Here is a 17801-nt window from a genome sequence, read left to right as displayed (position 1 = left end):
ATGGGTGACCAATAAGGCATAAATTTCATCATTGCTAGACTGATTACAAAACAAGTTTTGTACAAAAGGTGAGCCAACAATGTTCTAGACTGCAGCTCAGCAGGTTCCTTGCTCAATCATGTCAGAAGCCACGGTAAGTTGCATTTCAGACAATGAGCCAAGAACATATGTCGAGGCCAGTAAAAACGGTCAAGAAGATAATTAAGGTCTTTGTTCTGGCCTACGTTCTCCAAGATGTCTGGAAACATGGAACTGTGGCCCATGACTGTAATTGGGGCTAACTTCTCCATGAAATGCCAAAGGAAGAAGAAAGTTATTTGCAGTACTAAATTTTTTAAAAGAGTGATGTTTCTCAGCTTGCACCACTGAAAGAAGTCTTTAACTTTTCCTCAGTCTTTCAAAGTGATGGCCTCCATGCTCAAGCAATGATGTCAGCAACCCTGTTTCCAGAAATGTGGTTCATTTTAGATATAAGCCAGGTATGCAGAGTCATGGTTGACATGGAAAACTTGTATGAACAGTTTTTTCATTAAACAAGAAGGCATCAGTTTCCTGAGAATCTGGTTAGATTCAGAAGGCTGTTAATCCATGAATTTGTCCATTGGTGCCTATCCCGTAACTCATAATTTTTCCAAAGTCATTAAATCTAGATTAGTCTGCACTTGGATACCTTACTTTGTGAATGGCTTTGGAAAAATGAAGAGTTGGAGGACATGCACAAGCACTGAGACAGATGGAGTCCATTAAGTTGGCATTGACTACTAAGGCTTTCAGATATAAGACTTACCAAACAAAGGTTGTTGTTCTAGGGTTTAACACCATTTTTCAGCACAAGATAGGCTATACATGGCGGCCAGTAAAACTGGTGGAGGAAGAACCCTGGAAAACCCAGGGAAGAACCACCGACCCACGAGAAGCTACTGGCAGGCTTTCCCATGTACCCATGCTAGCCGAGCCTTGGACTCGAACCCACACAGACAGAGGTGAGATGGCAGTGATCCAGAATGGTGAGTGCTTTAGACCACTTGGCCACTCGGGGCCCCCAAACAAAGGTTGAAAATTTGCATTCCACCTCATCACAAAGTTGTCCACAAGAGATCTGCCACAGTGGGCACAGATTTGACTGAACAAAGGTGAATGGATTATTTAATGTCAACTGAATGATTCTATCAGGACAGCTAGTCCACTTGGACCTGAGCCTAACTGGAATGTGGTGGTCTTGAATATGAATTTCAATTTTTTGAGAATCTTGTCCTGGTTGCCTGATGTCAAAGGCGGATATGCTTCTGAAGCATGGCTTTACTCTGCTCAAGATTCTTCTAAAGACTCTGACCAAAGGGTAATGTCCTGAACTTGTACATGTCCCAAGCAAACTTCTGCAATTTCTAGGAAGACCCAGGAATGGAACTATGAAGGGGACATATCTCAAAGGTTTAGGCTTACTGCAAAATCTCCCTCCTGAATGGCAGTAAGGATCCATCTTGGGGTTGCCATTCTGAAGAACAGCACCCAAATATGTTGGTTGGGAGATGTTATATCAATGACCTTGAAAACTAAGAAAAGTCTGAAGTAATATCCAGGTGAATTTGTTTTTCAAGGACCTTTACTGCCCTCTGTGAGAGAACAGCATTTTTTCCTGTTGTAGAATTTCTGATATTGTATAGGCCTATGTGGACAACTGTGGCAAAGGAAATCACTGACATTAGGAGAGGATCGTAGAACTGGACTGGAGGCCACCAATTTGCAAGACTCAATGGTCATCAGGGCAGAGTCTCTCCCATTCCAGGGTTAAGTGTTGAAATCTACCCCCATCGAGATACTGGAAAAGGGCAGCACAAGCATGGCATCGTTTTTGCATGAAGTTGGCTGCCTGAGAGAGAAGTAGATTAATATTGTGACCCCCTCTTAATTTGTTTTGTCATCACTTGGCTCTGAGAAACTGAATCCTCACCAAGAAATTAAGTTTGGAAGAGGGTTTCCCTGTTTGGGATGCCAACTTCTCTGGTCCCTCTTGGAAACAAAGGTTGGGTTCACGGTGAATGGGGCTTGAAAGATTTGCCTCTTTGGGGGCTCCTTTCCTTACCTCTCAGTGACTGACCATGGATGAAGCAATTTAAGATACAGGTAATTTGATCAGATTGCAATATCTCTTGGAAAGATGGCTGGTTTGTCTCAGCTACATGGTTGATAGATGTCAGAATTTTGTAATAGTCTACCGGATGGAACTGGAAGAAACATAACTCTGGAGGCAGAAACCGTAAGACTTTTTCAATGGATACATGGAAGGCAAAGTCTTCCCTAAACATTGTTATAGCAAGCAGATGAGACTTGCAAGCATACATCTTTAAAATCATATGTGTGGGGCAACACAGAATCCTCCCTGAAGACAGCAACAACTGACCTGAAGTATGGAATGATGAACAAGGCTACAAGACCATCCATGTTGGGACACAGTTATCTCCAGGCATTCACTCTGAGTGTCATCAAAAGTCCATAGTTTATACTGGGAAATGAGGTATAATATCATGATAGACCATGACCAATGAGGGTCATGTCCAGACATGGTATGTCATGCCTTCCTTTGCCCTGTATCAGATAACTCAATAACCATATCCAGGTCTGAAAGAAGCATGACCAGTGCATCTTGGGTTTGAAACTGGATATGCAGAGAAGACCTATGATCAGATCAAGTCCTGGTAGCAGAGGGCATAGGGATCCACAGCTGGATGACTTTTGGTGCCAATATTCAGTATGTGGTGCTGAGTTGTAGTATGGGCTATTGAGGCAAAGGTCATTATAATATGTATTTTCGTTGATGGTCCATGTCGAGCACAACATAGTGTCAGTCCTAGACCAGTAGTCTAGTTCTGGTATGATGTGGCTGTTACTCTGCGACTGATGGCAGAGTTAAGGCTGTGCTGTAGGTCTGAAACAGCAAAGATTGCCAGATCAACCTTGACTCTAGTGACCTTTCTGTCTCAAGTGACTCAGACATGAGAAAGCTGGCAAATAAGGCAGTAATGGTGTCAATATTTATGATGTTGCATCCCTATGGGATTGTTTCTTGGCTCTACCACTAAACTGTATGGCCATAACTATTACCAATAAGAGCACTGTAAACAAATATCATGCAACTGACAGCCCATACAGCTAATACAGGTGGACTGATCTCCTTATAGACCTCATTTTCAATCCTATCCACTTTTACTTGTAATGAGAGTGAAAAACTGACTATACGACTGAAATCAGTCAAGTATTGATTTAAGCTTAGAGTGAAGTGAACACTGAACTGAAATGAAAACAAAAATCAAGATAAGTGCAAGAGAAATGATCTTAATTCTAGAATAGATGATCATTTGCTTGATAAAACTTGCATAAGGTTGAGTACTGAAATGAAATACAAGTACTAATGAACATTAGAAAAAGCAGTTTTGATGGCACGAATTACCCTATTACATGAAGAAATATACAAATGATGTGTAATGACAATGATTACATGAACTTGGTATGAAATTACTTCCCTATGATGAGAAAATGCCTACAAAATCATTCCAACTGGTGAAAAGGCTTGTAATGGAAATATTCATGAGACCTATTACAATAATGAAGATCAGGGAAAAACAGAAGTAGTACTTTGTGACTGACGAGAGTTGGCACGAATTCTTCTATCCATCTGGGTGCGCAAACATTTTGAGCTATTTTATTGCTCAACAAGTGCAAAGACATGGTTAACAAATTGTTTAGCTTTCAAACTTTCAAACTTGTTCTCCAAATGTATTATGATCAAGTAATGTACCTGAATAAGAAATCTCACCTCCTTGGAAAACATGTTCCACAGCAACTGGTACAACAGATGCTTTGCATCAAACAGGTTTACAAACACTCGGGCCAGTTCATCCTGCAAAGAGAAAAGAGTATTTCTAGCCCTAAAGAAATATCAGCAAATGACAGAACTGCAATGAAAACTTTTTTGATAAAGACAACTTCAAGGGAATGGGGAGAACTGCAGTGAAAACATTTGTGACAAAGACAACTTCAAGGGAAGGCTTTTAATCAAGTATTTTAAGTATCTACATGTATTTGCAATTTAGGTTTGATGGAGAAGGATCATTCTAAAATATATAATCAAGACCTGAAATTGTTACCTTCCCACCATCCACCTAAAAGCCAAAAGTACAAGTAGTTGGCCAAGACATTTAGGTCAATAGAATGCTTTCTGTAGAAATTTCTTCCAGTGCTGATGATCACATATGCCATGAAAACAAATGTTTCAGGGTTTCTCTGCATTTTTTATCATCACCCAAGTTGTAGGGTACATCAGGATCAGTATTAAGGGCCTTTCTTTCAAAGTCGGTCAACATTAATTAACATTGTTTTTTACATAAATATATTTTTCTATTTTTGGCAATTATCAACATATTTGATTGAATCAGCATTCATTTCCATAAATTTCAACAGCTTTCATTCAAGCTTAAGCTATTTGTCAAATTTTGTAACTTTTTTAAAAGGTACTCAAATTTTCCATAACTTTGGCAGTATCTGATGCTGGATCAACATCATTTGTGCAAACTTGAAAAATCCTTTTGTACCAGTGCAAATTCTGTCAAATTTCATAAAACTGTGGAGCAACTTTTGAGAAATTATTGTTTATCTATTTTTTTAACAACAGCTTTACTTGACAATGAATCTGTATCATTTATAAGAACCTGAAGTCGTTCATACCAAACATAACTGAATTCTGTTGCGCAGTTTTTGAAAAAAATGTCATTTAAATGTTCTTCTTGTTTTATTAATGGTCTCCATAATGGAATGGAATATTATCATCTGTAAAATAAAAATAAAAAGCTCTTTAATCCCAGGAATTCTTGTGGCTCAGAATGTAGAATGCCAGCCTAAGGCATGAATAATGGAGGCTGGAGCTGCAGTGGCTAATTGGGTAACATGCCAGACTCATGACTGAAAGAATGAGTTTCAAATCCTAGCAACAGCTCAGCCTACATGTTAGGAAAACCGTTATTTCTCTACTTTCTGTATCATCTTACATTTTTGATGACACACCAGCATTATCTGTCCAATGCTGAAAGGTAAATTATGCTAGGATGCTTTAAGTCAATGTTGGTCAAAATTCTGTTCCACAGCATTTGGTGATAATAATGTATCTTCTTAAACTAATGGCAGCCATAATTGGTCAGAAGAACATTATATGTAAGACTGTGAAAGGCGTTGAAGCGAGGACACGTTTTATCAAATCTGATTGATGTACATTAACTGGTATTTTAGAAGAATTTGTTAAGGTTTTTCTACTGTAGTTGACAACATATTGGCAAAATTTAAAAGCCCTTCATGTCACAATGCTTCTGTAAAATTTGTCAAATTCTTTTGTGTGGTTTTTGTAAAGTCAATAAAATGTCTTTATTGTCAATGAAATGGAAAAATGGGAAATGGTGAGATGTTACCACGAGATATAATCAAATGAATAGCAGAATCCCTTACTTAACATTTAATTCTGTTCTAGCACTGTGTAGATTCTTGTAAAACCTCATACAGAGCAATGTCTTTTCCTAAGTTTTATTTCATAAATAAATTCCTAATCTGCTTATTTGAAATGCATCTTTATTCTCCTTCTCCACTATTTTGTTAAATCACCGGTCCTGCATGTACAACTTCCTTGATGGGAACTGGAAAATCAGTGTCCTGCATGTACAACTTCCTTGATGGGAACTGGAAAATCAGTGTCCAGTGTCCTGTATATACAACTTCCTTGATGGGAACTGGAAAATCAGTGTCCTGCATGCACAACTTCCTTGATGGGAACTGGAAAATCAGTGTCCTGCATGTACAACTTCCTTGATGGGAACTGGAAAATCAGTGTCCTGCATGTACAACTTCCTTGATGGGAACTGGAAAATCAGTGTCCAGTGTCCTGCATATACAACTTCCTTGATGGGAACTGGAAAATCAGTGTCCTGCATGTACAACTTCCTTGATGGGAACTGGAAAATCAGTGTCTAGCATGTACAACTTCCTTGATGGGAACTGGAAAATCAGTGTCCTGCACATAATTCATTGAGACGTCATTTAAATTATTTAGTCTGGTATTTTCAGATCTCTGAATCATATATCCTCAAAAAGTTTACCCATGTGACTAAAAAAGATACCACATTGTACAATAAATGCAATATTTAATAACAAACAATCAAAAATCAAAGGTGACAATTCTTCATGTTAAACTGCAATATGCAGGAGAATGACTGAGACAGGAAGGAACATTTGAGCTTTATTGATTCTTAGGACAAAAACATAAACATCAAAATGAAGAAATGTCTAATACTGGTAATCTGACTTTCTATTATCAGACTACAGCTTTAATGCAACATCATCAACTGGAACAACATACCACATTTTACAATGGACAACTTTCACCCAATAGCAAAAAGCATAAATCCACATTGCAACAACAGATCAGGGCATATGCTATTTTCTATCTATTATTTCAAACTACAATGGTAGCATCTGACCTCAATTGGTAAAATGATACTATGGCAATTCGAAATTGACTACTCTGCAACTTTAAAGCCATGATTTGCAAGGGATTTATGAGACCCGATTGAAATAAGCATTTGAATGATCAGTGAAAAATATGCAAAAGCCTAATACCATCTGCTGTGTGGGGACAACAGAAGCCAGTGCCATGGCGATGGGGAGCTCTCCTTTGTCTCCAATCATCGTAACCAATTCTACCAGACGCTCAAACCTGTCTGCCAGCGCTGTCTCAGCCAATGTCTCAAACTCTGTACCTTGCTGCAGAATTTTTGTCAGTACCTCCATAAAGGCTGCCCGTGTTTGTGGATCCTTATGATAGCCCAAGGCTGAATGAAATAAAACAGTGGTTATTGTACATTTAATTTAAATAAATGAAATAAAAGTGGTTATTGTACATTTAATTTAAATAAATGAAATAAAAGTGGTTATTGTACATTTAATTTAAATAAATGAAATAAAACAGTGGTTATTGTACATTTAATTTAAATAAATGAAATAAAACAGTGGTTATTGTACATTTCATTTAAATAAATGAAATAAAACAGTGGTTATTGTACATTTCATTTAAATAAATGAAATAAAACAGTGGTTATTGTACATTTCATTTAAATAAATGAAATAAAACAGTGGTTATTGTACATTTCATTTAAATGCAGTCTCACAAGTGTTTACTATAGAACTAAAATTGGGGTGGGTTTACAGGCTCATACACATGCCTCCATTTGAAAACACGAGGAGAATTTTCAAAGTATAGGAGGGATTTTCATGTTACAAGAGGGATTTAATGAAGTTGTACATGTAATGCTGGAAAAATGATGCATGATTTTCTTTAATTCATTCGACTTATTGTGGTGCTTTATAAAAATGTGTATTCCACAGTCACACATCGTAGAATAGACCCAAATTATTCTTTGCCCTTATGCAACATTATCTGAAAATTAAGGGTCTAACTTATCCTCTCTGGTCCAAAGATGTCTTAATAGGAAGCCTGCACCAAATCAGAAATATCTTGATAGAACAAATGCCCTACCTGAATGCATGAGAAAATAACCTAAATACAGAACAAATGGAACATAAATGCCCCAACTGAGTGCCTGAGAAAATGACCTAAATATACAACACTTAGAAATGTCATTATGGAAACTGACCAAAATAGACATCTCAGAAATGTCCAGATGGAATAAACACCCCACTTTAATGCCAGAGAAACTGAACTAAATAAAGAACTTCTGGAGAATAAATGTCCCAAATGAGTACCATACCTGAGAAACTAGTCTAAATACAGAACTTAGAAATGTCTTTATAGAACATAAATGTCCCACCCAAGTAACTGACCTAAATACAGAACTTAGAAATGTCTTTATAGAACATAAATGGCCTACCCGAGTACCTGAGGAACTGACCTAAATACAGAACTTTGAAATGTCTTTATAGAACTTTGAAATGTCTTTACAGAACATAAATGGCCTACCCAAGTAACCGAGAAATACAGAACTTTGAAATGTCTTTATAGAACATAAATGTCCCACCCGAGTAACCAAAACACTGATCTAAATACAGAACTTTGAAATGTCTTTATAGAACTTTGAAATGTCTTTATAGAACATAAATGGCCTACCCGAGTACCCAAGAAACTGACCTAAATACCGAACTTTGAAATGTCTTTATAGAACATAAATGTCCCACCCGAGTAACCGAGAAACTGACCTAAATACAGAACTTTGAAATGTCTTTATAGTGCATTAATGTCCCACCCGAGTACTCAAGAAACTGACCTTAACACAGAACATACGAGACAGATGGACAGGAGTAACACTGCCAAACCCAAACACATTCACGATAGTGGAAAACAAATTGAAAAATTTTCTTACATTTCAATAACAGTGTAAACAATCAGAGCAATTATCAAGACTGGCAGCTAGTAATATCTTTTTTTATACCGTAATTCATGCACAAATATCTTACATGAATTAATAATAAAAAAATACTAATCCCAACCAGAATCAACAGCATTCAAAATTTACATGTTAACCAATGAAGTGCACTGTAACACTGTTTCTACTTATGTCAGGTACATATTACACACAGGAGGAGGCTCTTCTTGTACGTGGATGTATAGATTACCATGCTGTAATTGCCATGGTTAGAGGCACTGTGCTTTTGGTTCAGAGCTTTCATAAACTGAATTTGTCAAAGATGAAAACAGATAAATGATTTTTACAATAAATGTTCTGTGGAACACAGTGTCAGTCCAAAAAGCTATGCTATGATAAATGATTTACAACCACTTAAACCAAAAAAATCTTAATGGGAATAACAACCAGCTTACTAATGTAAGAAAGTGATACCTATGTCTCGATATTGATAATCATGCATATGAAAGGAAAGAAAGAAAAAACACACCTATAGAGTGCATAAGTCCACTGTCTATGTTAGCGTTGAGCAGGTTGGACATGGCCTGAACAGTGCAGTTGCGAAGGGCACTAAGGTTGGAGGTGCTTCGCTTTCGATTTGGGTCCATCGCTTTGTCCTGCTCTTCCTCTGAGCAGTCATTCAGCAAGTTCATGAACAACGTTAGGTACCTAATGATAAATGCAAATAGGTTCTGTCAAACATTATGTCTTTCATACAAACAGCAATCCAATGTGCATGATTTTTAAACAAGTGTAATCAACAATAACATATGTATTCACTTATAAAATGAACCCAACTGAAAACTGCACAGACCCAAATCAGCCATCGCATCATGTGCTGGCAGATCTGGGTCTGTGCAGTTTGTTAGGAGTAATCAGTAGAACAAACAACATAAACCCTGATCTGCAGGCACATTATGATATGGCAGATCATGATCTATGTTGTTTGCATGTGTGTGTGTGTGTGTGTGATTTGGATTTTTAACGCAGCATTAAAAAAAAATCAGTCATATCGCTATGATGTCTGCAGTCTGGCAATTTATAGTGTTGTCTAGCACTAGGGCATCATGCCGCAGACACGTAGCATGATGTCCCACCCATTCACATTATCCTGACACCAGGCTTACCAGTCCTAACACTAACCTCTTAATGCTGAGTGCCAAGCAAGGCAGCTGTTAGTACCATTTCTAAGTCTTTGGTATGACTTGGCCAGGAATCGAACCCATGACCTCCCACCAGAGCGGTTAGTTGTTTGCAGTTTGACTCAACTTAAAAGTGAGTATATACAGTAGCTCATCTCATCTTTTACTAATCTCCTGCAGCCATTGTATATATTGTAATGCAGAAAATTTATTCAGGATAAAGTGATGCTGAAAATGTTATGTTCAATTCTATTCTAATGTTTTTCCCAATCTTTTTATCTTTATAAATGAACTTTTAATCTTTCAAATTTAAAATTGTAACTTTCAATGTATGCTATATAGCCAGCACTGTGCTGCATACTTTGAAACACCCACCTACCCACCCATCTGAGCCTTCAGAGTGGGCTGGGACACGTGTATGTCTAGCATGGATGAATCTATTTAAATTGTGGCAAAATCAAAAGGAGTTCAAATAAGCTCCCACAGTTAACTTGTTATATGTCTCTACTTGGCACTGAGCAATTGTTAAATTCATGGTCAATCAATTGGTTATCAACTGGGAAAACAAAGCAATTGCTGCCTTCACAAGCTGACGGATTAGTCAGATACGTCAGATCTTTTCTATGAGATGCTTGTATGAGGATCCCTTCTTTGCACAAATCAAATTTTCATTCTCAAAAATGATACCTACAGCTTAGTCAATACCATATGCCTACATGACATTTACGACTCGTACCTTACACATTATAAGGGAGCAAAAATGGTCACAATAGAGAACAGTCATGGTACGCTGTATGTGGATATATCAGTGCAGTTCAAAACTAACTTTTCCAATTAAACTGACACTATTATATATTCCTTTAAGCTGCAAAAAAGACAAATTTAACTTAATTTTCACTCTCTGTGGTAAAGAAACCTTTCATAGAGTTATAAAGTAGAACTTTTAAACTTGAAGTGCAGCAAATTCTTTTTTCCCCATAATTTTTTCTGTAATTTAAAGTGTTCATTGACTTCATGCTAGAGAAACCCCAACAGTGGGACTGAGAATGTCATTTTAGTGACGCCTGGAATCGGAATGATTAATACTGAAGCTATCAAAGTTTATATATAACAGAAAGCTTCCATGATACACTGCAGAGAAAAATGGCTACTTTAATGCACAGTGCAGACCCACGAATCAATAATTTCGGACTGATCCCTTCAGTTTTACCACAACTGTGTGCCACTACAGCATACTTGGAAAGTATCATCTAAAATGGTTAATTTAAGGCATTATGCAGACCCATTAATCCAGAATTCTGAAATGATCCAGAAAGTTTTGTTACCACAGTATGCCTCCTTAGCACACTATTGAGATAACATCTTACATAGTCACTTTAATACACTAAACAGATCCATCTTACATAGTCACTTTAATACACTAAGCAGATCCATCTTACATAGTCACTTTAATACACTAAACAGATACATCTTACATAGTCACTTTAATACACTAAACAGATCCATCTTACATAGTCACTTTAATACACTAAACAGATCCATCTTACATAGTCACTTTAATACACTAAACAGATCCATCTTACATAGTCACTTTAATACACTAAGCAGATCTATCTTACATAGTCACTTTAATACACTAAGCAGATCCATCTTACATAGTCACTTTAATACACTAAGCAGATCCATGTTACATAGTCACTTTAATACACTAAGCAGATCTATCTTACATAGTCACTTTAATACACTAAGCAGATCCATGTTACATAGTCACTTTAATACACTAAGCAGATCCATGTTACACAGTCACTTTAATACACTAAACTTTAATACACTAAACAGATCCATGTTACATAGTCACTTTAATACACTAAGCAGATCCATCTTACATAGTCACTTTAATACACTAAACAGATCCATCTTACATAGTCACTTTAATACACTAAGCAGATCTATCTTACATAGTCACTTTAATACACTAAGCAGATCCATCTTACATAGTCACTTTAATACACTAAGCAGATCCATGTTACATAGTCACTTTAATACACTAAGCAGATCCATGTTACACAGTCACTTTAATACACTAAACTTTAATACACTAAACAGATCCATGTTACATAGTCACTTTAATACACTAAGCAGATCCATCTTACATAGTCACTTTAATACACTAAGCAGATCAATCTTACATAGTCACTTTAATACACTAAGCAGATCCATGTTACAGTCACTTTAATACAATAAGCAGATCCATGTTACATAGTCACTTTAATACACTAAACAGATCCATGTTACATGGTCACTTTAATACACTAAGCAGATCCATCTTACATAGTCACTTTAATACACTAAACAGATCCATCTTACATAGTCACTTTAATACACTAAGCACATCCATCTTACACAGTCACTTTAATACACTAAGCAGATCCATCTTACATAGTCACTTTAATACACTAAACAGATCCATGTTACATAGTCACTTTAATACACTAAACAGATCCATGTTACACAGTCACTTTAATACACTAAGCAGATCTATCTTACACAGTCACTTTAATACACTAAGCAGATCCATCTTACACAGTCACTTTAATACACTAAACAAATCCATGTTACATAGTCACTTTAATACACTAAGCAGATCCATCTTACACAGTCACTTTAATACACTAAGCAGATCCATCTTACATAGTCACTTTAATACACTAAGCAGATCCATCTTACATAGTCATTTTAATACACTAAACAGATCCATGTTACACAGTCACTTTAATACACTAAGCAGATCCATCTTACATAGTCACTTTAATACACTAAACAGATCCATGTTACACAGCCACTTTAATACACTAAGCACATCCATGTTAGATAGTCACTTTAATACACTAAGCAGATCCATCTTACATAGTCACTTTAATACACTAAACAGATCCATCTTACATAGTCACTTTAATACACTAAGCAGATCTATCTTACATAGTCATTTTAATACACTAAACAGATCCATGTTACACAGTCACTTTAATACACTAAACAGATCCATCTTAGATAGTCACTTTAATACACTAAGCAGATCCATCTTACATAGTCACTTTAATACACTAAACAGATCCATGTTACATAGTCACTTTAATACAGTAAGCAGATCCATCTTACATAGTCACTTTAATACACTAAACAGATCCATGTTACATAGTCACTTTAATACAGTAAGCAGATCCATCTTACATTGTCACTTGAAGACAATAAACAGATCCATGACTTTTTAATTCTAGATTAATCAAGACAATTCTACTGCAGCAGTGTTTCTATACCTTACTGGTGAGGTTACATATTAAACGGTTACTTTAATGGACTAAGTCATTAATCCAAAATTCTTGAAAGTTTTACCTTAACAGCATGCCTCCTTAGCACAGTATAGGCATAACATAGATAACATCATATATCGTCACTTTAATGCACCAAGCAGATCCCTGAATCAGCTTCTGATATGCTATATAACAGTGTTGATATGCTTTTATGTTTCTAATTAACCTTTAAAAAATATAATGTGCTATGTTGGCAATGTGATTAAGATGCTCGAAGTCATTTAGACCAATATCGTTGCTTACAATTTACCTGTAAATACATGTAGTATATACAATTTTATATACAGTCCTTGTATTATTGACAGGCTCATTGTAAGCAATGATAAAAGCCCCTGTTGTTGATGTTATGTGCAACTTACATTCTAACAGCAACGCTAACACCATTGTTAAATTACAATACAAATAAAAGAACCTGTTTTTCGTGAATGTGTGCAAGTGTGAAAGAATGAGGGAGGGATAAAATAATGCTGTGTCAGTGTGTAAGATTGTATGCATTCAGAATGGTATTTGTAGCTTTTGCTGCTGGTGAGTGTGAAAGAAAGAGAAAGCTTACAAGGCAATTATGATCTCGATTGTTCATTTACCTGACGATTATGATCTTCCCCATGTAAACATACAAGGGTATTACTATATTTCATTGTCAAGAAACACCTCCTAATATATAATTATTTTTAATTACAATAGCCTTTATCGCAAACATCACATGGCTATAAAAAATGTGCAAATGTAACTATTCTCCGTATGATTTTTATGAACAAAAATTAAAATGATTTTATAAAAAGTATGACATTCTATGTAAAATGCAATATACTTTATGATTTTTTTAGATACAGTAGAAAAAAAAATGAAGGATATTAAAAATTACAAAAACCGATCAGTAAAATGGACACACCATCAAAAAAAAGGTAAACTACAAGCTGCCAGTTAGCCCCATGTTGACACAGCCAAGACTGCCTGTCAACTGTAAAGATTCAGTTAGATGATAAAAAAGATTCCTTGGAAGAACACAGACTAGAGATGCAAAGTCTTACATGGTTACTTTAATGCAATAAGCTGACACATAAATTGGGAATTCTAGATTGATCCAGAAAGTCTGAATGGCTGTACTCACTTAAGAAATAACTGAGACTTGGCCTCCATTAGATCTCCCCTGTCACTCTCCTCTGGTTGGAGGGGTAAGCCTGCCAAAAGGGCTGCTACAGCTTCCATACTGGCCTGGTCCAGGTCCCTGCAAATATCAGGGGCAAGAAATTTCCATCAAAAATATTAAAACTGATTGATGTCAAGCATAGGAATTCATTTTTTTAAAAATAGTCAAGCAACTTTATCTTCCCTAAGAATATTTATTATGGCCTTGTTCACAGGAGAATTAACAGGTATACCAGTAATAGTGATGTGTGTCCACTGTGAATGCTTCATATGAAAATGTTACAGAACTCATTCACTATAATGCCCTTCATTATAACACAGTTCCTGTTAAAATGTGGGTATGGTCATGGATCCCAAATCATTAAGTGCAAGTAAAATTTATGTATCATGTACTTCATTATAAAGCAATCTCACCATAAATTGGTACATTCTATGGCTCCCATGAACAGTGTTATAATGAGGGAGTACTGTATCATGTACTTCATTATAAAGCAATCTCACCATAAAGTGGTACATTATATGGCTCCCATGAACAGTGTTATAATGAGGGAGTGCTGTATCATGTACTTCATTATTAGGCAATCTCACCATAAAGCGGTACATTCTATGCCTCCCATGGACAGTGTTATATAGAGGGAGTACTGTATCATGTACTTCATTGTAAAGCAATCTCACCATAAAGTGGTATATTTTATGGCCCCTATGGAAATTTATACTGAGGGAGTGCTGTATCATTTACTTTAATCATAAGGCGGTCTCACTATAGGTGGTATTATTCCCACAGACAGTGTTATAATGAATGGAGAACTACAGTTTGCTCATAACTACTGAATAGTAAACAAGTCTGGTAAAATATGTAATAAGCATACTTCTTTGACTCCGACCTGAACTATACCTACAAGAATGGTTCAGAGTTAATCTGGCAGAAATTCTATTGATTGCAACAAAAAAAGTTGCACCAAATGACTGAGTTTACAAAAAAATGAAATAGCAACTGAAAAAACAAAACAAAGCCATCTTCAAATGAAGCTTTTTTTTTAAAAATTTCATGCAATAAAAAAAATCTACTTTCAAAGACATACACAGTAAGATGTCAATCATACATAGTCATCAAAAATCCAAACAATTCAAAAGACATAATCCATTTATATCTGTAACAATATGCTGACAACATAAACACTTTACCGTTTCCTCCTGATCTTTCTTCAATATAAGGTTTGATCCAAATGAACCTCTTCATGTTTGTGGGCAGGATATGGGGTAAAATATTTGTCAGCTTGTGTCATATAAATCCTAGTCAGAGACGGTTAGAATTCCTTATCCTACCTACACACATGAGTAGGAGTCCAACTATTGTCATAAACAATGCAGAATATGAGACCCATCCACCCTTAGCACATCAGAAGAGGTGTATCAGTGACACCAAGTAAATAGCATCACTTTGGTAGCCTGTATATCTAAGAACACCTGGTTTAAGATAAATTTATCCAGCCTATCATATGACAAAACGGGTATGATGCTTTCAGGTGTGAGAGAATAAAGTAAACAATACATTTAAGGGTCAATAGCTTCCTATCTACTGCCACTGGTTTTCTTATGATTCTCCATCATCTTAAAGATCATGGATGTAAAATAGGCCAGAATCCCTATTCTGAATATCACAAAAGTATGTAAAATGGGCCAGATTTCCCATCCTGCATGTCACAAGAGTATGTAAAATAGGCCAGATTCCCCTTTCTGAATGTCATAAGAATATGTAAAACAGACCAGATTTGCCATCCTGCATGTCATAAGAGTATGTAAAATAGGCCAGATTTGTCATCCTGCATGTCATAAGAGGATGTAAAATAGGCAAGAATTTCCATCCTGCATGTCACAAGAGTATGTAAAAAAGGCCAGATTCCCCTTTCTGAATGTCATAAGAATATGTAAAATAGGCCAGATTTGCCATCATGCATGTCATAAGAGTATGTAAAATAGGCTAGATTTGCCATCCAGCATGTCACAAGAGTATGTAAAATAGGCCAGATTCCCCTTTCTGAATGTCATAAGAATATGTAAAATAGGCCAGATTTGCCATCTTGCATGTCATAAGAGTATGTAAAATAAGCCAGATTTGCCATCCAGCATGTCAAGAGTAAGTAAAATAGGCCAGAATTTCCATCCTGCAAGTCACAAGAGTATGTAAAATAGGCCAAATTTGCCATCCAGCATGTCACAAGAGTATGTAAAATAGGCCAGATTTACCATACTTAATGTCATAAGAATATGTAAAATAGGCCAGATTTGCCATCCTGCATGTCATAAGAGTATGTAAAATAGGCTAGATTTGCCATCCAGCATGTCAATAAGAGTAAGCAAAATAGACCAGAATTTCCATCCTGCATGTCACAAGAGTATATAAAATAGACCAGATTTGCCATCCAGCATGTCACAAGAGTATATAAAATAGTCCAGATTTGCAGGATCACAACAGTATGTAAAATAGGTCAGATTTGCCATCCTGTATGTCACAAGAGTATGTAAAATAGGCCAAATTTGCCATCCAGCATGTCACAAGAGTATGTAAAATAGGCCAGATTTACCATACTTAATGTCATAAGAATATGTAAAATAGGCCAGATTTGCCATCCTGCATGTCACAAGAGTATGTAAAATAGGCCAGATCTGCCATCCTGCACATCACAAGAGTATGTAAAATAGGCCAGATTTGCCATCCTGCATGTCACAAGTGGTGACTAATGGAGTGATAAGCTCTAGTAGCTCTATGGTTAGTGCACTGGGCTGTGGTGGTTTCCAAATCCTACCATTAAACGAGTCTGGGTAAGTTAACATGATATTTCCATGGGCAAGACACTTAACTCTCATTTTCTTGGCACTAAATAACCTTTCTGTGTTACTGTGCCTTCAAACAGCAAATCAAACTCAATCCAACTCAGTAGCTGCAAATTCTGAGAACTTGTTTTGCCACTGAATTTCAACATAAACAATTTAGTTTTGATAAAGAGAAAAAAATATTTGTTCTTCAGTGCAAATCACTGAGTGGTCTGAAAACTAAGCAAATAACAGTACTACTAACCTAAATTTTGAAAACTGAGTAATATATCAAGTACACAAATGGAAGATCCATTCATCTATTAGGCTTTCACACATCATAATTAAGCCATTTAATTAATAGAAAATATCCACGAGACCGGACATTTTCAACAGTGAATTTCTAAATGTGGTAGAAATCCTAATGAGCTATTTAAAAAATGAGAAATAATGAAAAGAATTTATCAAGATAAGTCCATTTATTCTTGTTAACAGCAATGTAGTGAAACCATCTCTAACATTTTTGAACAATGTGATTTCACATCAGCTACTGTAGCAGCCATACAAAATGTAAGGATGAGCACTAATTTCATAATGACAAACTAGATGCCATTAAAAGACTTTTGGTGAAAAACCATGCTAATAGGATCAGGAGGAATGTTTTCAAGATTTTCAAGATGGCTGTCATGGCAGCCGAATTTGGGGTCAGATTGGTACCATTATTAATTAGAACCAACTAGATATAATCTTTCTTCTGGTGGAAAGCCCCCATGTCAAAATTACTTTCCTTTTAGGAACAGTGTCAAGATTTTCGAGACGGCTGCCACTGTGGCCATATTGGGTGCCTGATCAACAACATCTTCATTTAG

The 17801-nt window shown here is 36.2% G+C and overlaps 1 protein-coding gene across 5 annotated transcripts in view; it reads right to left on the bottom strand.

Moving 5' to 3' along the window:
• Window positions 1–17801, bottom strand: part of LOC149777584 (neurofibromin-like) — a 295420-nt gene that overhangs the window by 139213 nt on the left and 138406 nt on the right. For all 5 annotated transcript variants that reach the window (XR_016416190.1, XM_089942205.1, XM_089942202.1 and 2 more), the window contains exons 28-31: window positions 14081–14197; window positions 8947–9125; window positions 6658–6869; window positions 3815–3898 (exon numbers count right to left, since the gene is read on the bottom strand). Coding sequence is in view for 4 of the 5 variants with exons in the window: in XM_089942205.1 (XP_089798331.1) it covers window positions 3815–3898; window positions 6658–6869; window positions 8947–9125; window positions 14081–14197 (592 nt within the window). In the remaining variant the exon portion in view is untranslated. The remainder of the gene's footprint in view (window positions 1–3814; window positions 3899–6657; window positions 6870–8946; window positions 9126–14080; window positions 14198–17801) is intronic.

Source organism: Sinohyriopsis cumingii, chromosome 18 (assembly GCF_028554795.1).
Source record: "Sinohyriopsis cumingii isolate HCF-2022 chromosome 18, ASM2855479v2, whole genome shotgun sequence".
Classification (NCBI taxonomy): Eukaryota; Metazoa; Mollusca; class Bivalvia; order Unionida; family Unionidae; genus Sinohyriopsis; species Sinohyriopsis cumingii.
The sequence above is the reverse complement of the archived record's forward strand: the minus strand, read 5'-3'. Positions and strand labels throughout refer to the sequence as shown.